Source organism: Gambusia affinis, linkage group LG01 (assembly GCF_019740435.1).
Source record: "Gambusia affinis linkage group LG01, SWU_Gaff_1.0, whole genome shotgun sequence".
NCBI lineage: Eukaryota > Metazoa > Chordata > Actinopteri > Cyprinodontiformes > Poeciliidae > Gambusia > Gambusia affinis.
The window spans coordinates 32,659,939-32,687,667 of record NC_057868.1 but is presented as its reverse complement, the minus strand read 5'-3'; the positions used below and the strand labels follow the sequence as shown (position 1 = coordinate 32,687,667).

Sequence of the window (27,729 nt, the reverse complement as noted above, 5' to 3'; positions counted from 1 at the left end):
AATTTTTACTTGTCTGTTCTTGTCAGTTTACAAGTTACGTGTAACCTGATTTCAAGGAGATCATGCCCAGCACCATGCGTGACTGGGCTCTTCCTGTGGAGGACTGGCATGCAACTGCAAACTGCTCCTGCCCCCGAGATATCACGCCAATTATTCGTCTCTGTGGGGGAAACCTATTTGTGGAAGATCCTCTGAAAGTAAGAGAGGGGAGTCACAACCTCTCCACATATTTCTGCATCCTGAATGGACAGTTTACGCAGACACGTGTCACCGCTCGCTGTTACCCCGCAGGGCTCTCTAACTGTGGCTGTGGCAAGATAGTGACGTTGCAGTCGCCACACAAGCGCAGGCGTTTGGATCTGTTCACACCCCTGTTGGGACAGCTCAGTCCCACTGTGCAACCCTGTATCTCTATTTTTGAGAGTTTACAGATCTGTACATCTTGCCCAAAGCTCTGACGGGATAAATCCCAACCTTTCTCTTCCCTGGATGGCACAAAAAGCAAATGTATGGTTTCATTTTTATCCAGATTGAAATTACAAGGAAAGATATGCTTGTCAAATTGCTTTACAAAATATAGTGATGTTCTGTTTTCCATCTCTTCGCAAGTCATGTCATTTTTAGAATAACTATTTTTCCCTAAGTGATGACTCAGTAATCGCCTCCATGGAATTGAGAGTATCATCAAATTTATTACTGTAATATCCATCCATCCATTCATTTTCTGTTCACCCTTGTGCCTTAGTGGGTCAGGAGGGTTGCTGGTGCCAATCTCCAGCTACGTTCGAGGCGAGAGGCGGGGTTCACCCTGGACAGGTCACCCTGGACAGGTCACCCTGGACAGGTCACCGGTCTGTTGCAGGGCAACACAGAAACAGACAGGACACACAACCATTCACACACACACTCTCACCTAGGGAGAATTTAGAGACCAATTAATCTGACAGTCATGTTTCTGGACTGTGGGAGGAAGCTGGAGAACCCGGAGAGAACCCGCCATGCACAGGGAGAACATGCAAACTCCATGCAGAAAGACCCTGGGCCGGGAATCGAACCCAGGACCTTCTTGCTCCTTTGCAACCAACTCTGTACAGGTGGGTTTTAGACTAGATTTAAAGGCGCTCAGGGTTTCAGATGTTTTGCAGATTTCTGGAAGTTTGTAATATTAGATAATTTGCATGTATTTCAAATATTTCACAGTCAACCGTGTTTGTAACTCCAAAGATTTGCTATTTTCAACTAGAAATTGTGGCTGGAAATCCAGCCTTACCAGTGAAAAGTGCAACATATTCACTTTGAGAGCTGTGTTCTTTTAAAAGATCAAAACAGCTGCATGAAAAATTGTTTTGTGGACACTGGCTAATACAAGTAAGTGGTTTTCAAAAGTGTGGAGGCGATTTATGATTTGAACATATTAAACTCTGTTCAGAACCAGCAGTGACGTTGGTGTGTTTTAAGAAGAAGTGGAGCAAATAAAATTTGAATTAATCAATCCAGATGTTTCTGGTCCAATCTCTGAACTGTTCAGTGGAAATCAAAAGTACAATATTTAAAATCATTCCCTTTCTCATTAGATGTAGGCATATAATCTTTTCTGTTTCTTTTGTATATTATATTTTTATTCCATATTTTTAATTAGTAACACTTTTTTTGAAGGGGTGTGTACAAGACAAAGATGACACTGTCTTAAACATGAAAGAGTCTTCATGAATATTTATGACTGCTGTCGTGAAGTGTCATTAGATAAATAATGACACTTTTAATGTAAAGTTGACACATTTAGTGAACTTTTAATGCAAGTTTTAATTCAACTTTGCATTAAAAATATTATTTACCAAATGACTCTTTAAGACAACAGTTATAAATATTCATGACAACTCCTTCATGTTTACAACAGCGCTGTCAGTCTTCAAATAAAGGGTTACCTTTTAATTTTATACTTACTAATTCAATTATTTCTTTTATTTTTTTCAAACAGAAAACTGAAGATGTGGTAAATATAATCTGCATTACACAGAGGGGGACGAGGGGCAGCTGACAGGGGCACGTTAGGTGGGCGATTGACATTTTGTCGTACAGTTGCTGAATGGTAATCAATGGCCACTCATGAATGGAGGAAAGAGCAAAGAGAGAGAAAGAGAATAAAAGGGCCAGTGGGGTGTTAGATGAATATGTGAAAGATAAACTGGGAAAATTGAACATTTAGAAAGACTTAGACAGTAGTATGTGAGGGGAAAATTAGAGGAATGGATCATGAGATGTAAATTAGGATGTGGTTACATAAGTAACTGCTTAACAGAGGAGGCACCAAAAAGGGTGAGCATGCAGATTGGTAAAGCTGAAGAGCTTGCACCTTCTCTCACATCAAAGACTTACACTTATTAAACTTCTTTTGTTCGGGACAGAAACACAAATGTCACTTGTTTTTCACTTCACGTATAAATTCAAAAACTAAAAGTAACATTTTCCACAAGCACTGCAGAGGTAGAGCATGTTAAGCCCTACAGTAAACTTGCTCAGCTGTCGCTCTTTTGAGAAAATTATAAATGAGACACAATGTATGCTTTGTGGATCTGTAAACATGCGCACAGCTACACTGCAGATGGCTCATAAAGCAAACTCCCATATCTACTGCCTGAATTCACGTTTCAAACATGAAAAGAAAGAAACAGGAAGTGGTAAAAGAAATTGCTGTCAGAGTAGCTGAGCTCGGTTTTCTACCAGTGAGAAACCAATCTACGGAGAGCACAGTAATTTCCAATCTTTGAAAATGAGCCACAAAAGATGCATGAGCCATACGCACTGGACAAATAACAGCACATAAACCCCAATGCCAACGACATCATTTCTGTTACAGATTTGGTTTATAGAATATTCAGGGGACTATACAGGATTGGTTGCTGACAGTAGAAGGCCATTCTGCACTTGAGCTTTAAAATGGGGCCGACCTGATGTACATCAGATTAATGCACATGGGCACAAGTTCAAGCAGACTGCGGTTTTAACATCACGATGCTCAGCTATGGAGCAACTCTCAAGCTCTTTGACTATCAACCCTCAAAACACCAAAAGTATTTCTTAAGTTTAATGTTTCACGATATGTTTTCATTTATAATTTTAGATTTAAAATAAAGAAATGCAGATTGATCAAATTTGAATAACAAACAATAAAAACGCAGAAGGCATTGTAGACTATCTTATTGAAAGAAACACAATAATCAGTCCTGATATGTTTAAAAGAAAAGTAAAAAATGTTTTTTCTAGGCTAGGAAGTCAATTTGTGACATTCCCGCAAAGTTATTAGAGTCAAAACAATCACACAGAACTTTGATATCTTATGTAGCATGTTATGTATTTTAATAACTGCTAAACAAAATATTGTAAAAAAGATTTTTTAAGTTCATATTGCCCATCTTTTATGTGCTTATGGTGGGATTATTGATGAATAACATTGGCTAAAACAAAAGAAAAGATCTGTTTTATGACTAAAATATTGAATTATAAGTTCTTCATATTTCAAAATGAAACATTTGTGATATGAGTAAATTGATGAAATATATCTTTCTTTGTAAAATGTTTATTATTATTATTATTATTATTATTATTATTATTATTATTATTATTATTATTATTATTATTATTATTATTATTATTATTATTACTCAGAGCAGATATAACATGCACCTTTTCATATATAGGAAGGACGTCACGTTGGGGAAAGACTGCCACTGCAGATTCTTGGCACATCCTCACACAGTGTTACTGAGCCATCTGCTGGATTCATTTACAAATGCAGTGGGGGGGGGGGGGGGGGGCAGCATAACCTCCAGGTCTGTTATCGTTTAAAACACACACAATGTGGGTAATACGGGTTCCCAGCAATGGCCAAATGAATGCTTAATGTTTCTACAAGGCAGTTACCAGTTAGCATATTGTGTCCCTATCGGGTTAAGAATTGTTACATAAATGGTATGCATGAGGAAAATAATATATGTTATCTTCTTTATTGACATTCATTAATAAACCAACAAAATCAAATTATTCAAAGAGTGTTTCAGGGAAGGTCATCCAGGTCCTGAAGTGAAAAGTAGCCCAGAACCATTACACCACCACAACAGACAGAGAGAAGTTTTAAGCAAATGTGTTATGGACCTATACTTGTGTTAACATTTCTCATTTAAGCCTATAGAATATTATTTTGAAACAGTATTTCTTCTGCTCAACATGTGTTATTTTTGTAATAATGTCATTTATTTATATATAATTTTTCATTTTAGTTTTTAAAGTACCAGAATGTGTCTGATGGCATCATTTTAAGTCAGTAAATCAAATGTTATGATCATTTACTCTGACTTGAGTAGCCTTTTTATGAAATACTTTGACGGCAACTTCTTACTTGCACTTAATTAAAAATATGGTAAATAAGTGCTACTCTTACTTAAGAAAATTCTGGTGCTTTTCCCACCTTTTTAAAGACACATAAATTATTCAAGTGATTTTTAAGACATGTAAATAGCATCCCTGGCCCACAGATTCATTAAAGTTGTGGTGTTAATAAAATCAACCTCTTTATACCAATCAACATAATCTGAGAAAATGTGAATTCTCGCTCCATTTGCTCTTCCGTGGATGATGGGCGTGGACCCCCGGTGGGCGGGGGTGACCCGGCGGAGGGGCGGGACGGTGACGGGGTCAAAGTTGTTTTGTCTTTTGTGCAAAGCAGAAGAGAAGAGTGGAGTCCGATCAAACAGCGGCGTCTTTTCCCTCTTCCCCGGGTCCTCTTAAAACTCCCTCCCGAACCTCTCCCCTTCCACCCTTGCCACCCTATCCACCCCCTGGACATACTTCAAGGGACGGTTCGGGTAAGTCTTCCAGAAATCCGTCTTTGTGAGCGCGTTTTCTTTTCTTTCCTCTCAGAGTGAAGGACGGGGATAACTCAGCGCGATCCGTAGGCCGCGGGATGCGGCTATTTCCTGGATCGGAGGATGCTAATGCTAGCGTGCTGTGAATGGAAAATTACCGAACTGTGTTTAACTTGGTGGCTGCCTGTGAGTTAGTGGCGACCCACTGCCCTTTCAGTGTGTGTTAAACACGTAGAGATTGAATAAATTTATCCGTTCATCTTAATTTTGTTGCAAGTGGGGAAATTATTTGGGAAGTTGGGACAGATCCTCTTCGGCGCTAATTCAGCTTTCCCAAATTGTGCGTGATGCCTTTTCGCAAAATAGGATTTGCTATGTTTACCTTATTTGTTCAGCTGTCTGTTTTTCATCTCCACGGTTAGATGCTACGAAGTGTTGAACTTCGTAGTCTATCTATGTGGTTTATACCCCGCATAGATAGATGAGAGAAAATTAAAAAGTTAGTTCGCCACAGCTGCTCAGTGTCAGGAAATAGACACAGCACCAGGGACACAGTGGGTCATTGTGTCAGTGAGAATGAGTGGACTCGGGCCAGTCCAACATGAATTACTGCACTGAAACGTCTCATTCTTCCAAAGTGACACACTCGCCTGCAAAAAAAGAGAAAAAAGTGAACTGTCTGCATCACTCCATTGATCTGCTGTAACAGCGTTATTACTAGCCACCAAGGCTTCACTCTGAGATGTTATCCCTGTGTTCCCGTAGCCACATTTTTCTCTAACCTGCTCATTTTTTATCCCCTCTGCAGACATTCATCCAGTCACCAAAAACCTACTTTGTTGGCCAGTGTGGACTGAGCAGCAGCAATGGACTCCAGTCTAGTTGAAGGAGGACTTAATGTCACCTTAACCATCAGGTTACTCATGCATGGGAAGGTGAGTGAAGACAGGATTCCTGCAGAGTCATACATATACAGAAAAAGAATTAATTTAATATAAGAATAGAATATATTCTGTTTTCCAAATTCACTTAAGTGTATGAATTGACTTGAAAAAGTTGGTTCTGCCAATGTGCCCTTTCTGTTTTGTTAATAAAACCTACATGTGGAAGCGTTGTGTTTATTCATTCATCCATCAATCTATCTATCCTGGAATTCCTCCTTCCTTGTGCGAATTTGTCCAGCTCCTCTTTATCCATGCATCCAACAACTCCTCCATCTTTACATCCTTCTACTGTCTACGCTGCAGCTTCTTGCACCTGTCCAACAATTACTTCTTCCATTTGTCCATTCATTTATCGCCCAACGATCAATCCATGTTTGGAAATACCCTTTTTTTCTTCCATGTAACACCCAGGTTCCATGCCCCGACCATTAAACCTCTTAGAGTTATTAACTTGAGAAATAATTAGACTAAAGCAGGCTTTAATGCTAAAAATGATCAAGTGTTACAAAATCAAACAAATGGAACGGATACAGAGTAAAGGATGCTGGCCTGTTTTAATCAGTTTTTGTTTATGTCGCCAGTCTTGTATGTTATGGTTCTGTAGTTTGCAGCAGTGTGCGTACAAGCAGATAAAAGAGAGAGGAAGGACACGGACTGGTATAACATTGATGTTAGAAACAGAATGGACTTTTGAGACTCCCAGTGACTGCTTACACATTCTTTAACAGGGCTGCTAACGATTGCTCTTTGTTTTCTATTTTACCCCCAAGGCTTTCTGCATGTTTGTAGGTTTGAACTCTGCACTAAACTTTGAGTTTGAAGCTGTAGCATCTTCTGCAGAACCAGGGTGTCTGCACATCCTTAACGTCTTGCGTTTGTGTGTAAAATTAAGGCATTAAAGTGTCTTAAATTCATTACGAAAATGTAAATAGGTCTCAAATTTTCTTGTGGCAGGATTATTTAATATATTTTCATTTTCTTGTGGGACTTACTGTCAGGTGAAAGTATAAGGCATCTTTATGGCGTTCTGTGACTTGACGCGGTTGAGGCTACTGGCAACTAGCTGTTAATATACCCTTACTAACTAACTAACATGTTTTTGCCTCCATCATATACTTGAAGTTTTCAGAGTTTATGCTACTCCTGATTATAATGCAGCAGGTTCCCCCTAACTATCCTCCATGTTTACAGTTTTTTCTATCTTAAATTTAATTGAAAGTGGCGTTAAAAAGTCATAGATTTGACTTGCTGAAATTTGCAGATAACCTGAGAACCTTTAGTTTGTCAGTGTATCAATTAACACCTGCCTGGAGAAAAGTACTATACTCACTTTGTCCACCACTAAAATTAGAATTGAAATAAGTTCCTGTGTTTTACTCAGTCTGATGTAACGGATGTGGTGTTATGATTGTAATTTCTAATTCCCACCACTCCGTGTTGTTTTGGTTTTCAGTCAGGGGTCCTCATATGTCACATTTCAAAATCAGCTGGCTCTTATGTGTCAGTAAGTGCCACAATAATTTCTATAAAAAATGTCCAGATTTGCCGTTTTTAAAATGCGTAAGGTGAAGTTTGAAGTTGAAATCCTTCCTCCAGTTTCCTTCCTTAAAGATCCTGTTCAGTTACAGCAGGTGCAAATTTTTAAATAAGAGCTGCAAGCTTTGCTTCTTCAATGCTGACTTCAAGGCAAGATTATTGTGCAACAATAAAATTAAAACTGGCCATTCCTGAGTTTTTCATGTTCTTGTGGAACTACTGTCCTTTTATCATTCGCAGCTGAGCAGGAAAAAAAATGAACAGATGCAGCCATGTTGTACAAACTCACTCATTAAAACCAGGGTTCAGTCTGAATAAGTTCAATTAATTAGTTTATTTACATGTGCCTCATTAGTCTTTGCAGATTTTGTATTTAGTGGCTACCCTATGCAGAAGTATAAGTTTTAATTTTTGTACTAATACTTTCGGAAAACTGTGAAGTCGAGAATTTTTAAATCGGTTAGAAGGTTCATTTTTCATGTGAAAAATGTTTTACAATCCTAGAACAAAATGCTCTCGGTGTCTAAAATAATCGGAACATTCAGAAAATGTTTATTTTGTCGAACTGTTTGCGGTTAAAGTTGCCAATGTAGCAGTAGTCCTTCTACTTGTGCCATAAAGCGTGCAGGAAAAGGCTGCAGCAGGGCTCCCTCCCTACATATTGATCCCTTGCGCTCAGAGGAAGTGCAGGCCTAAATGCCCTTTCCCTGGTGCTGTGGGAGGGAAGGAACAGGTGGGCCTGACAGAAGGGCCGTGAGGACTCCTACACAAGTAGTCAGGCGCTACTCTCGATTTGAGAGTCTGAGCGAACGTGAAGCTTCGCTTTATTTGAAGGAATAAATTGACTTAATCTCCAGTCTGTTTTGTTCTGCAAAAAAAAAATCTTAGATTCTTGCAGCTTATGTCCACGTCCTTCATGTCACTTTAGAGCTGCTAATGTTTTAAATATCTTTTAAATTTTAGTGTGGTTAAGATTATTAGCGTTATTCTCTTAGTTATCTGTTTTAAATAGTTTTGGAAAGTCAGAACTTCACAAAGTTTTCTTTGGTTTGAAGCTTTAAAATGTACTTGCTACTCTTTGCAAGGCATGTGAAGCAAATTGTTTTGGGTTTTAAGAAACTTTGCTTCACTAAAACGCATGAAAAACACAGAGCTGCTAACGTTTCCTTTTTGTTTTGTTCGTTTCTGCAGGAGGTTGGAAGCATAATTGGCAAGGTAGGATGTTTTTTACTGTTGGACTGATGCAATCTGCTGCTGGTCTCTGTGTTTTGTAAATATTGCATATCTGCCTTTTCTCTGCAGAAAGGAGAGTCAGTGAAGAAGATGAGAGAGGAGGTAAAAACTTTACTGCTCCCAAACGGGAACAAACTTGATCATAGCTGCACTTTGCTGTTCTTTTCGGCATCGTATGATGAAGCCAGCTGATTTCTGTGTTGTTTACATTTCTGTGTCTGCAGAGCGGCGCTCGCATCAACATCTCAGAGGGGAACTGTCCAGAGAGGATCATAACCCTCGCAGGACCCACCACCTCCATTTTTAAAGCCTTCTCTATGATCATCGAGAAACTGGAGGAGGTTAGGCTTTCTCACCGCATCTTTACTGAAACTAGAAACATTTGCATTTACCTAATAGTTTCTGTCTCAAATTTGCAACCTGGAATGTTGAGCTAAAGCAAAGGATTATGTGAAACAGAAATCCTAGGAAAAAATATTGAAAAAGTCAGTTTGACATAAAATGATTTTTTCTCATTTTGGTGTTTAAATGAAAGTTATTAAAGATGTGAAGGTGAGAGGAGGACCGAGTTTGTGAATTGCAGAGCAGCAGAGTGAGTGATGTTGTCAGGTTTTGTTAGTAAAAAGCCAAATTTGACCTAAATCTTAAATAAGCCTAAAAATGTTATTTTGTAAGAGTGGTGAAATATATGATGACAAACAATTGACCAAAAAAAACAAACAAATTTTCTAGCTGAAAATTGTCAAAAGTTGGTCTTCAAAGACCCTGAGGTGTTTCTGTGGGTTCCCTTTGTGCTCCACCTGTGTCCCATTGATATGAGAAATGCTCTTCTACATATTATGCATCAACATGCACAAAAATATTCCATTTGGATTTTTAACGTTCCTTTTTATTTAATGTCACAAACTTGCAAAAAGTTTGCAGAAGTAGAGGCCAAAAAAAAAAAAAAGTAAAAATAAAGGATTGAAGGATTTTAAAGTAGAATTCGTCTGATGTTCTCCAAATCTCCTGCAGGACATCAGCACCTCCATGACGAACAGCACGGCCACCAGCAAACCGCCAGTCACCATGCGCCTCGTTGTGCCTGCCAGCCAGTGCGGCTCGCTCATCGGCAAGGGCGGCTGTAAGATCAAAGAAATCCGCGAGGTTTGTTTTCCTCCTTCTGTCCTCGCGTTAAATGTTAGACTTCCTCCTCATACGGGACGTCCCCCGACTTCTCGTTTTTCCCTGCAGTCGGCAGGAGCTCAGGTACAAGTAGCAGGGGACATGCTGCCCAACTCAACAGAACGTGCCATCACCATAGCAGGGACCCCCCAGTCCATCATCGAGTGCGTCAAGCAGATCTGTGTTGTCATGCTGGAGGTATAAATTGTGATTATCGGATTAGTTACGTTTCCATTGACCAGCTAAATTTTATGGAAACACTGCAATTAAAAAACAAAAAATCTTGTTTTTCAAGAAAAAGTTTTTGCGGCAGGGTGAGTTTTTTTTTTTTTTTTTTTTTTGTGGCCATATTGAAATTGGTTTATTTTGTAAAACTGCAATGGAAACCCCTTTTGTCGCATCACAAGTTGCGTAATCAACAACCTGATTTTGACAATGGTGCAAACCACGAAGAAGACAGGAAGTAGTTGTTTTTTTTAAATGACGTGTGATTTTAATTCTTATTTGAGAAAACCTGGGAATTGTGTTTTTGTTTTGTTTTGGGGTTTTTTGGGGGTGGGGGAGTGGCTAAGGGGGTTCCGACATCAGCTGAATTTTGACAAAATGTTTTGCACATTTGTAATGGAAATGCAGCTACTGATGCTCTTAAACGTCAAACCATCTTCCTAAGTCAGGATGTCCTTTCTTTCTTAGTCTCCACCAAAAGGAGTGACCATCCCGTACAGGCCCAAACCCTCAGGCTCTCCTGTCATCTTTGCAGGTGGTCAGGTAGGCGACATTGTTTTTTTTACTGATGGTTCCTCTGTATTTAGTGGTTAGAAACGTTGCACATCGTCTCCATGTTTAGTAACGACTCTGCTGGGCGTGGCAGACACAGCTTTGTTCTCGTACCACGCCAAGGACAGAGTGCTGATGGATCTGTACGCTGCGTCACAATGCCACTCCCTCCTAACTGCTATGCTCTCCTTGCAGGCTTATGCTGTCCAAGGGCAGCACGCCATTCCACAGCCTGATGTAAGTGAAGGGCCCTCTGTAAGTGATCCAATGTATTTAAAAACTTTGGTCCTGGGAAGCCATGCCACCCTCTTATTCCATTTCTTTATTGCCACCCATTCTGGATCTACACCTCCATATCCGCTGCAAAAGTGTGCATGCCCTCGAACTTTTCCACACGACGTAATGTGAATACCACAAAATTCAATCCTTTTTTTATGTCATTCAAAATGCAAAATGACTGGATGAAAATGCCTGATCATCATTCTACAGGCCTGGCTGAAGGTTCCTGATTGGTTTTAGGTCTGGACTTTGACTAGATCATTCTAGCTCTGGCTGTTTGTTTCATTTTGTTGTACTGAAACCCCAGATTAATTTTTTATTTTTATTTTTTCACACTCCATACGGTTTTCTTCTAGTATTTGTCTGGATTTAGCTCCCTTACACTTCAAATGAACTTTGACCAGACACCGTTTCAACTCGAGATGAAACCACAACATATTGCTGCCGCCACCATGCTTCAAAGTGTGGACAGTGTGTTCAGGATGATATACAATGCTTAGCTTGAAGACCAAAAAGTAAAACTTTGGTCTTTTCTGACTATTATTTTATATTTTGTTTTGTTTTGTTTAGTTTAGTTTAGTTTTGTTTTGTTTTTTTTTCACTTTTTGAATGCAAAACTGCGAGTTGTCGTATTGATGAATTCTCCCATTTGAGCCGCTCCTCAATTAGTCCCTATAAGTCAGAGGGCCAATGGCCCTTATGGCTCTTTGACTGACACCCTGATTATTGCTTTCCTCTCTTTGCCCGTCAGTTTAGTTGAACAACTACGTTTTGGTAGGTTTGTGGTTGCACTATTGAGTAGTTCTGTGGGTGATAATCCAACTATTGGGTAGATTTGTTTTGATTTAGACCATAATCTAAATCAAACTATTTGTTACGTTTTCATCTGGTGCACTTTGCTTTCAAAGAAATAATTGAAGAAGAGACGAGTGCAACTTCCTTTCTCCTTCTTTTAGCGTTTGTAGGATTTCTTTTTTTTGTCTTTAGTAAACGACAGCGAGTCATTTCTCCCGCTGGCGCTAAACTTGCCTATTTGTTTTGGTTGTATTTACCCAGGATAACCTCTGTAGAGCAGGGCACTATAGAGAATGCCCTGCTCTAGAGTTTGCTTCGTGTTTTTGGAGCAGTCTTAAGTCCGCTTGGCATTCACACATGGCTTTGATCTGTGCCAGAGTTCACATCAACCAAACAGAGACCTAGGTTTTTATGCGGACCAGAATTAGCTTTTTTGCTTCGCATCAGAGTTTCTTTATGTATTCACAGCGCCCCAAAGGAGCCAGACGTACTAAGAGGATGAACTATTTTGACTAAAACAGACCTAACAGGGCTGATGTGAATACAATCTAAATGACTTAAACAAATGCACTCTTGTCCAATAAGGTGACTTCTGAAATTTAAACTAGACTTAATAAGAAATTCACTGCACACACTTCCAGTCTGGAAAAACATCCCTGATTTTGTTTGGCTCTCTCAGAGAATCCCATTAAAACACATTGAAATTTGTGATTGAAATGTGACAAAAAGGGAAAGTTTAAGGGTTATGATTACTTTTGCAAGATGCTGCAAGTTCTGACACAATATTAAATGCTTCAGTTTTTTTTTTAATAGGGCTAGACCAAATCATGGATTCATTTCACAATTTCTGCTCATTACCATTTTTAAGTACATACAAAAGGGGAATTGCAACATTTTAGACTAGGATCATAGGGATTTTTTCCTAACTGTATTTTCTTTTTTTCTGTTTTGCTGTTTTTTCCCCCCTCAATTGTTGGTAACAGCTCACTAAACTTCACCAGCTGGCCATGCAGCAGAGCCCCTTCCCCATTGCACACGGCAACCAAGGCTTCCAGGGTAGGTGGCTCTACTGCTGCAGAGCGTTTTCCACTTGCATGTGTTGGACTTCTTCTCATTGGGCTTCCTTTTTCTTCTTAAAGCTGGGATGGATGCCTCTGCACAAACTGGCTCTCATGAGCTAACCATTCCAAATGATGTAAGTATTTTCAGCAGGGCAAACATTGCTTTTTAATGTGATCGTTTTTTAATTTTTTTGTCTTACCTCTTCTCCTTCCCTAGCTCATCGGCTGCATCATAGGCCGTCAGGGTGCAAAGATCAACGAGATACGTCAGATGTCAGGGGCCCAGATAAAAATTGCCAACCCGGTGGAGGGCTCGACTGACAGGCAGGTCACCATCACCGGCTCCCACGCCAGCATCAGCCTGGCCGAGTATCTGATCAACGCTCGGTAAGACTGCAGCATGAATGTTACTGCAGCAGGAAGGGATTTTATTGTTTTATTTTTACGGCTTATTGCCTTTTTACTCTGACTTTACTAGCCTTCAGTTTTCTTGTGTGTGTTTAACCAGCGGGTTGCTGTCGAACATCTGACACAAGCTAAGAAAAACAGAAAGTTTTATGGAAGGTAGCTCTGGCCTTAGCCCAGCTGCGTTGCGGGTATTGCTGAACTGTTTCTTTCCATCGGAGTGTGTGAACACACCCCTCTAACCTTCCTGTTGTAATGCAGCTACTGCCTGCACACTCTCTTCCCTTTAATGAGTTCACTGCTGCAGACGTTTGTGTTCTCCTGTGACGTAAACGAAGGCTGGAGAGTCTTTATTTAAATTTATACATCTTAACTAGAAAGGCAACTCCGGTGATGTATTAATGCTGGCGGATAATGTGAAGTCTTCAGATAAATGATTCAAAACTGAGACAACTCACTGGAACTTCACTAATCTATCAGCAAAGTTAGGACTGCAGCTGACGATCATTTTAGCAATTGATTATTGATCATTCTTGTGGCTGTTAATGAGGTAAAAAAAAATTTTGATATTCTGCAAATTTGTACACATTACTAGAGATTTGTTAATTATTATTGGATTAACCGGTTAATAATTGAATAGCAAAAGGTGCTGAATGTAAGCTTTTGCTTCCATAAATTGAACCAGGTGAATCTAAAAATGCCACATTCTTACAGACAGAAGGTTTTTCATCTGAAGAGTAAAGGTGCGTTCACACTAAACATGTTTTGAGCGTCCGACGCGTCCTGTCTACATTCAAAGTCTAGGGCCCGTTGCGGCACATTTTGCGCGTCTAGCACAGCGGAACATTTTGAGCGTCCGACGCATCCGACAAGTAGGCCAGCAACGGAAAACAACGACCAGAGCGATTCTGACGCGCCCTCGACGTGCCTCCACATAGACTTTGAATGGAAACCAGACATGCCTGACGCGTGTAGAGCTAGGTGTAGAGCAAAATGTCTAGCGCTAAACTTGAAGCGTCGGACTCATTTTTGCATAACGCGTTTGGTGTGAACACCCCATGAAATGTATGCATTTTCTGTACAGTTTTGGCTCAATTATTTCTGCTCTGAGTATGTTCTGTCAGCAAACGGCACGTTTTTGAATCTAATTGTCTCCAATTCACAATTAACTGCTTACAAAATTAGTTGATGCTTATGTCAGTCAATTAATCTGATTAATTGTTTCAGCTCCAATCAAAGTGATTATTGTGCCAGGAACAACAACACAGCACAAAAGCGCTCCCAGTTTTTAAATTGCGACGCTCACAATTAACGTTCTCATGGTGTTCCTCCACATAGACTTTGAATGCAAATCTGACGCTCAAAACGCGTTCGTGAACGCACCATTACTCTTCAGACAAAAAGCCTTCTTTGTCTGTAAATATGTGGCATTTGTAGCCTCCACATTTTGCATTTCTAATAATCTACTGGTATTAAAATGTCTCTTCTTGTCTCAGGCTTTCTTCTGAAGCTACTGGCCTTGCAGCCAACTGACATGGAGGATCTTCATCAGCATCTACTTTAACCCCTGCCCCGATTTTTTACCAAGAGGTCCCTTGTTGAACTTAATGCAAAAACCAAGTACTATAAATTCACAGCTTTCTCCTGCATTGGTTTAGACATCTACTTCAGTTGTAATTACACCATCATGCTATTGATATTTTATTTATTTATTATGTTTTTAAATTCTGTTGGCAAATAGTTTTCAAAGATCTTCTTCTGTTGTATTTTTCCTCTTATTTTACTGTATATCTGTAAGATCTTCTTGATAAACTGTAAGTATAATGTTTTAGAAAAATCTGAAAAGGCATAAATAATGTTTTTCTTACGTCAGATTTTTCTTAGAAAAATTGAAAAAAAAAGAAAGAAAAAAAAACTCAATAACATAATAGATGGACTGTTCTTTCCCTTCTTTTTAAATATCTATTTATTTTTATTTAATATACAGTTCCTTGTACAAGTAGAATTCATTAATATTTGGCATTTGCTGTTTGAAGCTGTACTTCCTGAATGAGGCATTGTGGGTCTAACGGGTTTTAGTGTGCGATAAAGAGCTGAATATGTATGCAGGAAAAAAAAAAGAAACACTTTAGAAGCCTGAAGGTGATTTCTCTTGTTTAGTGCGGGTTGAAGGAACCTTTTAAGCTATATCATGTCTCACCTCTAACTTGCTCAGTAATCGTTTTGTGTCATTCCTGTGTTCCCATCCGTTTATTTTGTTAATCTGGACTTTTGGAGCTTTGTGTAGATCTGATAAAGGTTGGTGGACCTTGGATCGCCAGGAGTGAGCCTGGATGTGAGGAAAATGTTTTTCTTTTCTCAGAAATAACTGAGACCATAGTGGTGGTGGTGTTGATGATAACATTGAAATATTTGTTTTAAATAGAGAAAATATTTTTTTTAACTGCAGGGCTGGGGAATGCTGCAAGGGGCAAAACTAAAAGACATAACGGTCTTTATAAGTATATTAAGCTGAAGTATTAAATTATGATTAACTAGAAGGAGAACTATAGAATTAACACTAGTTTCCTGCTATCCTTTTTTGCCTGGGTCAGATTTTATTTTTTTTATTCTTTGCAGGATGAAGAAACTCACGTTTTTTTGTGCACGTTTTCAAACTATTGTAGATCTGGGTGCAATTAAATTGTCGAAGAATTGAGATGCAAAAATAAAAGATGTGAAATGCTTAAACAGTCCTTTGTCATTCTTATACAGGTTCATTAACAAATTGGAACATTTTCATTTAATTTTTGATTCAAATGTTTATAGATACTATTAGTAAACATGCATTAAGTCTATGTTTAAGAAAGGAGAATTAATTAGGTTTTACAGTAATTATGTAATACAACTTACTCAAAATTATCAAGTGGTGTGCAGCTTATACATGGCAACATTTTTGATTTTTGAAAACTTTGATTTTTTGAGGCAATGAAATGAGTTTGCATGCAATTTTTTTTAAAGCAAAGCCAATTTATTGCACTTTACAGTGCATGTTTTTCACTAGTGAATAAATATAGTTTAATAACATCATAGTAGTAATTTATAAAATACTGTAAGCCTGAGTCTGAGGTTTGTTGAACTTAATGCTAAAACCAAGTACTGAAATTGAAGCTGAACCTGTTGTGTTTACACATAACCCTGGAATGTGAATAAATGATTATTTACATGAAGAAACTAGAATCTGTCAAACAATAAGAATAAAAGCAGTAAATGCTAGAAAAGTATAACTAGTGATTCTGTAGAAAAGTAGCATTTTTTAGACTAATTCCTGAAATAAAAGCAGTTTTTAACAATGTATCTCATGTATTTGTTATGTTTTTCTGAAGTGTAAAGAAAAGACATTGCAACATTTTGGACATGTTTTCTTAAAGTCATTGAAAATAATTTATTTCTCATTCAGCTGTCTCACGTGACACAGCAACAGAATAAACTGCACTATAACATGGCCCTTCTTTTAAAGTTCACACATTTATTTTTATTTAATATACAGTTATTAAGTAGAATTCATTAATATTTGGCATTTGCTGTTTTGACTGTACTTCCTGAATGAGGCATTGGGTCTAACGGGTTTTAGTGTGCAATGTAAAGAGCTGAATATGTATGCAGGAAAAAAAAAAGAAACACTTTAGAAGCCTGAAGGTGATTTCTCTTGTTTAGTGCGGGTTGAAGGAACCTTTTAAGCTATATCATGTCTCACCTCTAACTTGCTCAGTAATCGTTTTGTGTCATTCCTGTGTTCCCATCCGTTTATTTTGTTAATCTGGACTTTTGGAGCTTTGTGTAGATCTGATAAAGGTTGGTGGACCTTGGATCGCCAGGAGTGAGCCTGGATGTGAGGAAAATGTTTTTCTTTTCTCAGAAATAACTGAGACCATAGTGGTGGTGGTGTTGATGATAACATTGAAATAGTGAATAAATATAGTTTAATAACATCATAGTAGTAATTTATAAAATACTGTAAGCCTGAATCTGAACGGAATGTGAATAAATGATTATTTACATGAAGAAACTAGAATCTGTCAAACAATAAGAATAAAAGCAGTAAATGCTAGAAAAGTATAACTAGTGATTCTGTAGAAAAGTAGCATTTTTTAGACTAATTCCTGAAATAAAAGCAGTTTTTAACAATGTATCTCATGTATTTGTTATGTTTTTCTGAAGTGTAAAGAAAAGACATTGCAACATTTTGGACATGCTTAAAGTCATTGAAAATAATTTATTTCTCATTCAGCTGTCTCACGTGACACAGCAACAGAATAAACTGCAGCTATAACATGGCCCCTTCTTTTTAAAGTTCACACATTTGTTTTTAACCAATACGTTATTTACTCTTGCTCATTATATTCTGCTTTTGATATAATTTCTATGGTACTGGTACAATGTGCAATGCTGTATAAAAACAAAATAGATACTTAAATCCAACGGATACTTAGTTTTCTAGAAACCACCATGGAGAAGTGCTCTATTATTTATTCAGCTTCTCCTGCAGTCACCTTAAAGGGTCAAAGGAAAGGTTGAGGTTTTTAAGAGGCCTGCAAACATCGTGAAGTCCAAGGAGGCCTTTTGGTTCATTACAAAAAAAAGGATCACCTCCTAATTTACACGTTGATTAATATTAAAATTACTACTGTGACCTCTTAATGCTTCTTTCATGGAACGTCAACATAAAGGGAAACTTTCAAACTTGGAAGTGTTTGTGCACCCTACCAACGTGATAAGCCCTTTGCTAACCCTGTAGTTGCATGAAATAAAAAAAAGCCAAAATGTTTCTATAGAACTTTGTGTAGCTCCACTAATAGTTCACTGGCTTATTTACATCTTAAGAAATGGCTGCACAGAATTTAATTTCAGTAACATGATCTAGTAAAGTTAAAACTAACCTGTGCCTCTTGTGAAAAACTACGTCTGTAGGAGGTCAAAACTGGAAAACATATGGAGTTAGAAGCAGTGTATGTTTAATTATATTACAACTTTGCAGCTGCTTAAGACTAACTAAGGGTGTTCAACAGAACTAAGCGGCAAATTTTTACAAATGAGGCAAAACTGATAAAAGAAAAATCTTGCTTGATCAAAATGTATTTTTTGTGATATTGGTCAACAAGGACAAAGTGCAGTGTGGAAAAGGTTTAAGTTCTTTAGTTTGTCTCACATACTTTTGGGTCAGCAGGTCCAAAAGACTTTAGTTATCATTAGCAGCTAGCATAGTGTGCATTGTAATAAATATTAGCGCCAAGGTTTTACAGAAGATAAGAAATGATAAAAATGAAAAAAAGGCCTTGCCTAAACAAATTGTCAGTTGGGATATAAGCAAGGACAAAGCGCTGTAATAAAAGTAAAATTTTTAGTTCATTAGGACAAAAGTACTTGAGTTAGAGTTCAGAAATGGTTCAGTTGGCAATGAAATAAACTTTAGACCCAAATGTTTACAAGTAAAAATTGGCAAAACTTAAAAATATATGTTCTGCCTTCAACAAATCAGCTTTCGCTTGAGAATGTTATCAGCAAGGACAAAGTGCAAAATTAAAATGTTTATGTTCTTTAGTTCAGCAGTCCCCTAAAAAAAATAAGAAAAATCACTTAGCATTAGCAGCTAGCACCGAGCGTGTTGTAAAATTAGTGCCAAATTTTACAAGTGAGAAAAGTTGGTGAAATTGAAATGAAAAATAATCAGTTTATCTTTATAAATGTGATGAAGGTCACCAAGGACAAAGTGCAGTTGTAAGACGGTTTAGGCCAGGTTCCTCAGTTCAGCAGGCCCAAAAAACCTAAGTCAGCATTAGCAGCTAGCACAGGTGCATTGGGATTAATAACTTTGAAGAATTGGTGGAAAATGGAAGATATGTCTGCCCTTCCTAAAATGTTTTACAGCAATAAAATACAATTATTTTTTTGGAATTCAGCACATTTTGAATCAGACTTGGGGAAATCAAGATTCTGTGCAGACATTTTATGTTTCTAATGCCTAACAACGTCAAGTTGAAAATGATAGAGGTGCATTTTGATTGAACCATAAAGTCTTCCTTTTTGTTGCTGATTTACTAAAGCCAATAAAAACCGTATATGTGTTGTTAGTTTAAAACTCAGTAAGAGTTCAGAAATAATATATCACCTACTGAATTCCCTGTTTAAGTGTTTTCATGATGGTTTCATTCGTTGTATTTTTTTTTTCTCTTTTGTGATGCCGACATTTATTAAACAAAAAGTAGATAACTAAAGTAAGACTTTCAGGATTAAAAAAGTGTAAACTTTCACAAAATAGAAAACAGATACATTCAAACCATAAATTATAAACATGTAGTCATGCATTTGTTCACAGGGCTGCATACAGTTTAATCTTACATTTTATCTTACATATAAAATAAAGTTAGACATTTCTTGTGGTTCTTATTGTATATTTACATTATTTCTCATTAGTATTTGATGCATTAGAGTGTGGAGAGTCATGGAGGATGCTCCCAGAGTGAGGGTTAAAGTGTTTTAAGGACTACTTTAAAGAGTGTAGTATCTTCTTGTGCATGCGTGCACATCTAATAATGGGTTTTTGCTGAACTGGCATAGTGCCTAAGGTTAACGTGGTAACTATGTTTCCTAAAAACAACCCTACTTAACGTAAATGACATTTAACTGATGTCACAAGCTGCCAAGATACGGTATCTGATTATATTTGTCGCGTTTACGCCAAAAGACCTATGTCATCTGATACAGGTTTACCCGCCAACAAACTTATGAGACACCATACGCTACTTGTCGTTGTCTGAGTGTTGTTGTAGGTGTAGTTCTTCATGGCAGCAGTAATGTACTGCACTGACAGATCGGTGTGCGCCTGTGATGGTTGCTCATTGTAGGGTGGCCAGAGGTCTTTGTTTTGCGTGTGGTGATCTATGGAGGGTGTCCTGTGTTGGGCATCTGTGGAGACCCTTGATAGGGTTGGGATGGCGACACCCATGCTCCGGCACTGGGAGGTCGACTGGGCTCTCCGCTGCCTGACTGGTCCAGCTCGGCGCTGTCGCAGTCAGAATCATCACACAAGGCCCGGTTCTGAAGGAAACAACAGTCACATGCAGGATATACGTGGAAAATGGTATTCAGTAATTTTGAGTTATTTTTTACAGTGGTGTGCGCACTTTTTGGCTCATTCTAATTCAAATCTTCCCAAATTATACGCTATTTTGTCTGGATTTCACATAATCCCGGTTTATATGGATTAATTTAGCAAATTTGTTGTTGGGAGGGAACAACAGAAGCTAATTTAAGTGAACAGCTTTATCCTTTTTCTGCAAAATAGTCTGTATAATAAGTGGAAACAAGTTTGATCTGAATGCAACTTGAAGCAAAATAGTGTCGCCTCATCCTGAATCACTGACTTCTGGATCAAGATTTAAAGGAAATTGTCACAATGACACATCCAAAATATTCCCCTGAGAGTAGTTGCAAAAACTCTCTAGCTTGGTGGAGTAAATATTGTTTGTATGCTGAAAATAAAAAATAAAACTCAATTACGTACTTAAGTTTAAAAAAAGAACTTACAATAGAGCAAATAAAGTAAATAGTCACTAATTTTACCTTGTAATCCCAGTTAAACCTACATACAATTTCTTTGAAAATTAATCAAGTCAAATCATTGCTGTTCTCTTCTGCTAAAATATATATATCACGATGCAGTAATTTAAATATCACGTGTAATTTAAATATGTGCTACAGTAAAGTTTCAAGTTATTTCAATATTAGAATCAGACTAAGTGATTTTAATGTGCAAAAGAAAAAGACGTACATTTTGCTGCATTATGACCAGCTCAGGAGTTTTATTTGGCCCAATAAATAATATTCTTTCTCCTAAAGCAAGCCAGTGTAGCTCTGTTCATAGGTTCATGAATGTAGATAGGAGTTTTGATTGTGTATTTTGCAAACTGTTTTTTTTTTTTTTGGTATTCTTTCTTATAAGATCTTTAAAGCATGGGACACTGTTTTATAACTTACCGGTAATCTTGTTTTAAGCTTCTTCAAAATCTTCACCACAACCTGTCTGTTCACTAATGTTCTCTAAAAACCTAGAATACCTCGTCAGAAAAGATGAATTCAAAATATCTGCTATTTTTTTTGTTTCGGTAGCACTGGATATTATGTGAAGAATAAATTTGTGTATATATATATATATATAATTTACTCTTTTCAAAGTCTTTATATGTAAATTATTTGTGACTTTTTTTGTTGGTTTTTCATATGAAACAAAAAAAGTTTAGTTGTTTTGTTGTTGTTTTTTTTTTGCTGTAACACAACATAACGGTGCCAGTGGGATTCTTACATCTAATTTTAGCAACATCTAGTTTTTTTCTTAGTTTTTTTTTTTAGTTAGTCGTATTGCTCTTTTCTCTTTTCTGAAAGAACAACAATAACTGACACATGCGAAACTGTGGAGTTTCCTTTACCTCATTAGGATTCTGCCCGGTGTCCAGCTGGGCTTTGCTCTGGCCCAGAGCGCCGTCCCTCTCCGACAAGCCGTCAGACGCCTGTGCAGGATCGGTGTTGTCTGCCGGGATCTCTGAGCCCTGGGAGAGTAGGTCATCGCTGCGGTCATCCAACCTGTCGTCCGTGTTCGTGCTGACGACGTCGGGCGTGCCGCTGTGAGAGTGGTCAGTGGTGTGGCCCTCCTCGCCGTCTGACACCGAGAGGTTTTCTGAGCTGAAGGTGGAAACCGACTGGCACTTGGTGATGCTGGTCGGACGGCTAGAGAAAAAAACAAACAAACAAAAAAACAAAAAATCCTAAGATTTAATAAATTCCTGCTTCTGAAAATCTAACAATATGACAATCTGTCTAAAGAAACCAATGAGATTAGATCAATAATTACTTTTAAGAAAACAATAAAATGTAATATTCTACCAAAGTATATTGACTCAGTATTATTTAGTAGTGTGGCAGTTTCACTGTATTTATTGGAACAGTAGAGAAAATCAAGTTGGTGATTAACATCCGTCCAGCTGCTTCTGCCCCAAAGTTACAAATGGCGACAGAAACAGCTGCCAGTTACTGGTTGCTAAGGTAACCACCAACTGCCAAAGTGCAGCGTAACAGAACTGATGTAGCAATAAACGTCAGGGGAAAACAAGTTTTTGACAAAAACAAAACTAACTTGAATAAATAAATCGGTTTCGACAAACTTCACATCTGTAATATTGATCAAATAAAACCCTGTTACATATAAATTGCCTGTTTTGCGTTTAGAGATGTATCTATGGATGCTTAGCTGTGTATAATATAGCAAATTAACGTTTGAGACAAAGGGTAGATTATAAAATACTTTATTCTTCCAGTTACTACTTTTCACTCAAAATATCAACATGTAACATGCTAATTTTAAACTGTAATTGGGGAGTGTCAAACTCACTTTCATTTTGGGTCATATAAATATCCTGAATGTCCTCAAAGGGCTGTGTGTGGTAAGATGTATTGACAAAAACCTATAAACAAATTGTTGAACAATTACTAAATTGCTGTCTCTGGATAAAATGAGTACTTCCTGAAAACATAATGTTGAACATCCTTTAGCACTGATGTAATTTAGCAGTACAAAGTTTCTTTGATTTTATCGATAAAATAATATCCAAGCACACAACTATTTATTTTTTCATGACCCTCTGGAGTTTAGAGGGCCTCATAAGAAGCTACGACAAGTCGGATTTGTCTTGAGTTTGACACTTGTGCTGAAAATTTATGAAATAAACAAATAAATAAATAAAAACATGGGGAAATTATTCTTATTTCTATTAATAAATCTGTGACTTGTCAGAGATGGAGTGGGGCTTGAGGGAATTTTCCAGTGACGAAGGACAGCAAGTTACTCACCGTCTCCGTGGCAACTCAACCTCGCTGTCAACTTCACCCTCCTCCTCTTCGGATGACACCCCACGCCTCTGTAGGAAAAACCAGAAAAATGTACAAATCAGAAAACGCTCAGAAGATTTTCGGTGCCCTTCGTAAATTGACAGTAAAAAATTAACAGCAACAATTTGGTTTATTTAGCCCGTAATAGAGAACTAACTAGATATTTATCTTCCATTTTATTTCCAAATTAAACATTTAATTTTCAAACTGAATATTTAGGTTGCTAGCTAAATATTTACCTAGTCACTAACAGCTCCAAATTGTATATTTATTTGATAACTAAATATTTAGTTTGCAAACTAAATATTTGGCTCCAAATTAAATATTGGAACTCTGACATTTATGAATGTCTAAATAATATGATGAAAACATGACTTTCAAATTTGAACACCAAATTTTTTCAAATAAAATTATTAGGCTTGTGACAATAACAAATGTTTCTGGAAGATAAATTGTCCCAGAAGTTATTGCGATAAATGATTATATTGTTGTTTTGAGATAATTTTCAAATAACATAATGGTGATGATGTAATAATAATGCAAGTACACATTCTCAAAGGTCAATGAACTTTAAGTTCTAATGAATATTTGACTTTGGAACTGGAAGAGATTCTAAATATCCAAAATAAACACACAAAACAACAGAAACAACAAATAAAATCAATTATGAAGTCAAAATAGTCTGTCAAAGAAAGGACTGAAGTCTTTTTTCATCTAACTTTTGGTAGAAAGAGAAAAAAAAGATAAATAATGCAAATAGAAATGATTGAGTTTGTCTTAATTTATCATGGGATTAATTTATTTATTACTTATTGTGACTGGCCTAGAAATTATTGCTGTTTATATTTACTTTCCCATAAGAGGCCTGTTGAGGTTCCTGAACATTTAGTCAGACCTCTACCTGCTTGCGTGTGATAGCTGCCCTGTACAAAATGGCTGAAGGTGTCAGGTGCTGAGTCCCGATCCCCCCGGACGCCCCCCGTGGTATCCTCACGGCGCTGGCTCCTTCATCCTTGTCGTCGCCGTCATGAGGAAGACGAGGAGATCCCAGCGATCCTCTTCCGGCTGCCCCTCTCCCACATGGCGAATCTGGGCTGCTGGAGAACGGGAACGACGCGGCGTCCTCACTTGGAGTGTCGCTGCGTGGAGGCGTTTCTGTGAGGTCATCCAGACCCCCGACCCCGCCCTCTGATCCCCCTAACCCAGCCGAGGCGCTGAGGCTGCCCCCTCTCTCCAGTCCGCTGGCTGAGGGTTCCCTTTTCCTCTGGCCCTCCGTCTCCAGCGTGGTGCAGATGAGGTCTGGGCTGGAGGAGGACAGCTGCCTGTGCTGCTGCTCGTGGCTGAGACCCCGCAGGGCCGCCGCCGGCTCCAGGAGCTGCTTGGAGTTGTTGGTGGTGGCGTTGTTAGCCTGCGCTGACGTCTCCCTGTTGGAGGACGACTGGTTTGCTTTGAGACCAGCCAGGTCCCCGCTGCTGCCCTTACCGGGCTTGCGATGGCGGGTTTTTACTCTCCGACACCGGCTGGGAGAAGTGGAGCTCCTGTTGGGGCAGGCGGGGATCGTGACTTGCATCACAGAGGAGTCCATTTTGGGAAGGATTACCTCAGACTTCAGGATGTCTGGCCTAAAAAGGGGCAAGAGAATCGTCAGCAGTTTCCCTCGTTCAACCACATGAATATTTATTCATTTCAAAATAGGGCTAGACGATATGGCTGGAAAGTATCATGAAATAAGCATTTCATATCAGTCAATATCGATTACTATTGATTAGTTTTTTATTTAAATAAGTGAAATATTGACAATCTGGTGAGTAACCATTCCTGATTTAAAAGCTGGCGAATTGGGGCTATTATAGATAGGAAAAAAGGAGTAAATTTCCGCCAGGAAACAAGGAAATTTTAGGGAAAAATCGAATATTGGCTAGAAATATTTTTTAGATGAATCTCAAAAATTTTCTAGAAAAAAACAACAACAAAAATCAGTTTGAAAAGTCAAAACTTTGCTAGAATAAAACTCGGAAATGTTTAGATTAATACCAGAACTTTTCTAGCAAAAATGTTAAAAAATTGCTCGAAGAAACTCCTTCGAATCATCATGTCGTTCCTGGTTCTGCCTACATCCCCCAGAATGCTTTGCGGTTCTAGATCTGAATCTGAATTACTGAAACTTTCATCAGTCTTATTATCTATTGATAATGATCATGTGTCTATTGTGATATATATTGTTATTGATTACTCTGTTGTCAAATGCAGGCAGGAGCAGAGAAACGTCGTACCTCTTTCCAGAGGGCAGTTTCTGTGGGACGTTTCGTTTTTTGATGAGCTTGTCCATGGAGTTGGAAGAGCTGCTCTGTCTTGAGCTGTGGTGTTTGAACAAACCCGGATACTTTTTATCCAAAGACTGCTCTCTCCTGAAAGGAAATGATCAATTCAAAACAAAATACCCGAGACATTTTTTGTTTTTTTACATCACTGGTATTTAAACAATTTATTTATACCTTTGCAATTCTTTCTCTTTAAGCTCCAGCTGCAGCATCACAGCACTGAGCTCCATGTAAAGGTTATTGGCCCTCTCTAGTTTCCTCTCATAGTGTTCACGAATGTCCAAAGCATGCCTGAAAAAAAAAGGAAGAAGTGGTTCTTGTCATTTTGAATCTACATGAGAAAATCCAGACCCTCTTCATCAGATGTGCACTCAAGGCACTTACACCATCTGCAGGGACAGACAAAGGAAGGGCATCAAAAAGTGGGATCGGAGGAAAATGGCTTCATGCAAAAAATATCCACTTCCATGATTTGTTTTATAACTTGTCAAGTTACAATCCTAAAACACATTTGATTATTTTACAAATAAAAATCTAAAAAAGGGTAACATGTTTTTTACTATTATTTTCTAGACAATTTTTTCAATATATCATATTAAATGAATATTTATAGTAGGTAATGTAATACAAACTGTATGTTAGAACAGCACTTCCATTAATAATTTGTTTTGACAGTAAAGTCACTACCTCCAAAAGGCTGAGTGAGCTCAGCAAATAAAAAATGACTTTAGAACAACAAAGCTTTCTACAAGAAAACTCTTCTTCTTCTTCTTCTTCTTCACAACTTTGTTCACTAATATTATCTAACAAACATCTGAGACTTTCACAAAACAGCTGGAATGATACTGAGATTAAATTGCACACAGGTGGATGCTATTTATTAAGTGAGTGACTTTTTCAGATGTCTGATTGCTCTTGATTTTATACCTCAAAGGTGCAATAATAAACAGGGATGGATGCAAGTGCATAATTCACTTTTTTGATTGTTTAAAAAAAGAAACAAAAACATATTTCCGTTTTTCTTTCATTTTAGGGCTGAAACAATTAATCGGATTAATTGTGATGGATCGATTATTGAAATAATCATCAACTAATTTAGTAATCAATGAATCATTAACTGGAGTATGTAGACTAAAAGAAAGGTCATATGCTGAGAAAAATAACGTACTCAGAGCAGTAATTAAGCCAAAACTATTCAAATATTCCACATTTTGGAGTTAAGTTAAAAAATAAAAAATAAACTTTGTTTGCGAATTCTTTTAAAAAATCAAATAAAATCTCCTATTAAACAGCTTCTGTGTTATTAATCAGTTAATCCAAAGAATAATTAAGAGATTAGCCCAACTCTGCATTGATGTTTAGTCAAGCAGAAAGGACTGAGCTTTTCACATGTTGAGGTTTGATGCCTTTTTAGCTGCAGATGGAAATGAATGTTTTGTTATTGGATTTTAGGCAATAAAGTGTTTATTTTCTTATTTAATAAAGGAATTGATTACAATTTTGATGTAGTTCTAATACTTCATAAGAAAGGTTTCAGTGGTAAAATTACTTCTTTTTCATCAGATTAACCATCAGAATAATCAAATTACTAAAATAATAAGTTGTTGCAGGTCTACTTTATAACCATGAACTACCTTCAGGTTATCTATCATGTAAGTCTGAAGTTTCAGGCATAACGTAACATAGGATGAAAAAGTTCACAGGACTGTACACTTACGTATATATTTTGGCAGCGTGTGACCTCTTAAGATAAAATCTATGAATATACATGAGACAAACAAACCTGAGCTCCTCCCTGCGGCGGTTAATCAGTTCCTCGTCGAGCCGATGAAGACAAGTGCCCTCGGATTTAATCTTCTCAAAGTGCTGTTTCACCTCCTCTCTCCATTCAGCCTGATGAGAGCACATTTCTGTTCACCAACTCTGCACAGTTCATACTGCCTCTCTTGTGTGGCATTTCATTTAACGGATTACTCTGTGAGCCTGCGTGTGTGAGTTGAGTGTCTGCAGTCGACCAAAACAATAAACTGTTCAATTGAAACATTAAAAGCCCAAAATTGATACTACATACATCCTTATAATCAGTCCGTGTAAACTTTTGCCTGGGGAAGCACATGAATGCATACTAAAATCAATAAGAAGCAGATAATAAAAGTGAAAGCAGCCATACCTGAGACTTAAAGTATGTTTCCTGTGGGGTGGAGAGGACATCAGCTGAGGCTATATCCAGGTGAAGGAGGATCTGTCGGAAAGAGGGCCTATTTCTGGGCTTACAGTTCCTGCATACCCAAAACAGGAAACACAGCTGTGTATACGGCCCATGCACAGTAAAATCAATAAAGTCCTCAAAACTGCACACTAACACCTCCCTGTGCAGCCACTCTGAGAGACTGGCTCCACAGCCCTCATCATTAAAATCATCTGCACTGCT

General features: G+C 37.9%; 2 protein-coding genes across 5 annotated transcripts in view; one reads left to right on the top strand and one right to left on the bottom strand.

Annotated features, from left to right (window-relative positions):
- The first annotated feature begins 4,692 nt into the window (after positions 1 to 4,692).
- Positions 4,693 to 15,786, top strand: LOC122839213 (poly(rC)-binding protein 2-like). 2 transcript variants are annotated; one of them, XM_044130633.1, is made up of 13 exons: positions 4,693 to 4,862; positions 5,671 to 5,797; positions 8,534 to 8,557; positions 8,645 to 8,677; positions 8,800 to 8,916; positions 9,590 to 9,721; positions 9,809 to 9,937; positions 10,433 to 10,507; positions 10,712 to 10,771; positions 12,574 to 12,646; positions 12,730 to 12,785; positions 12,869 to 13,038; positions 14,553 to 15,786. In XM_044130633.1, the coding sequence occupies exons 2-13, from the start codon at positions 5,729 to 5,731 to the stop codon at positions 14,587 to 14,589; spliced, it is 975 nt and encodes a 324-aa protein (XP_043986568.1). In that variant the 5' UTR covers positions 4,693 to 4,862; positions 5,671 to 5,728; the 3' UTR covers positions 14,590 to 15,786. The 2 variants fall into 2 exon arrangements, with proteins under 2 accessions (XP_043986568.1, XP_043986569.1); XM_044130634.1 differs by having other exon boundaries at positions 4,694 to 4,862; positions 10,712 to 10,753.
- Positions 15,787 to 17,279: 1,493 nt separating this feature from the next.
- Positions 17,280 to 27,729, bottom strand: part of map3k12 (mitogen-activated protein kinase kinase kinase 12) — a 21,888-nt gene continuing 11,438 nt past the window's right edge. For all 3 annotated transcript variants that reach the window (XM_044130579.1, XM_044130588.1, XM_044130595.1), the window contains exons 7-14: positions 27,469 to 27,577; positions 27,082 to 27,191; positions 25,473 to 25,589; positions 25,251 to 25,385; positions 23,879 to 24,599; positions 22,939 to 23,006; positions 21,522 to 21,819; positions 17,280 to 20,133 (exon numbers count right to left, since the gene is read on the bottom strand). In XM_044130579.1, coding sequence (XP_043986514.1) covers positions 19,975 to 20,133; positions 21,522 to 21,819; positions 22,939 to 23,006; positions 23,879 to 24,599; positions 25,251 to 25,385; positions 25,473 to 25,589; positions 27,082 to 27,191; positions 27,469 to 27,577 — 1,717 coding nt within the window. In that variant the 3' untranslated portion in view covers positions 17,280 to 19,974. The remainder of the gene's footprint in view (positions 20,134 to 21,521; positions 21,820 to 22,938; positions 23,007 to 23,878; positions 24,600 to 25,250; positions 25,386 to 25,472; positions 25,590 to 27,081; positions 27,192 to 27,468; positions 27,578 to 27,729) is intronic.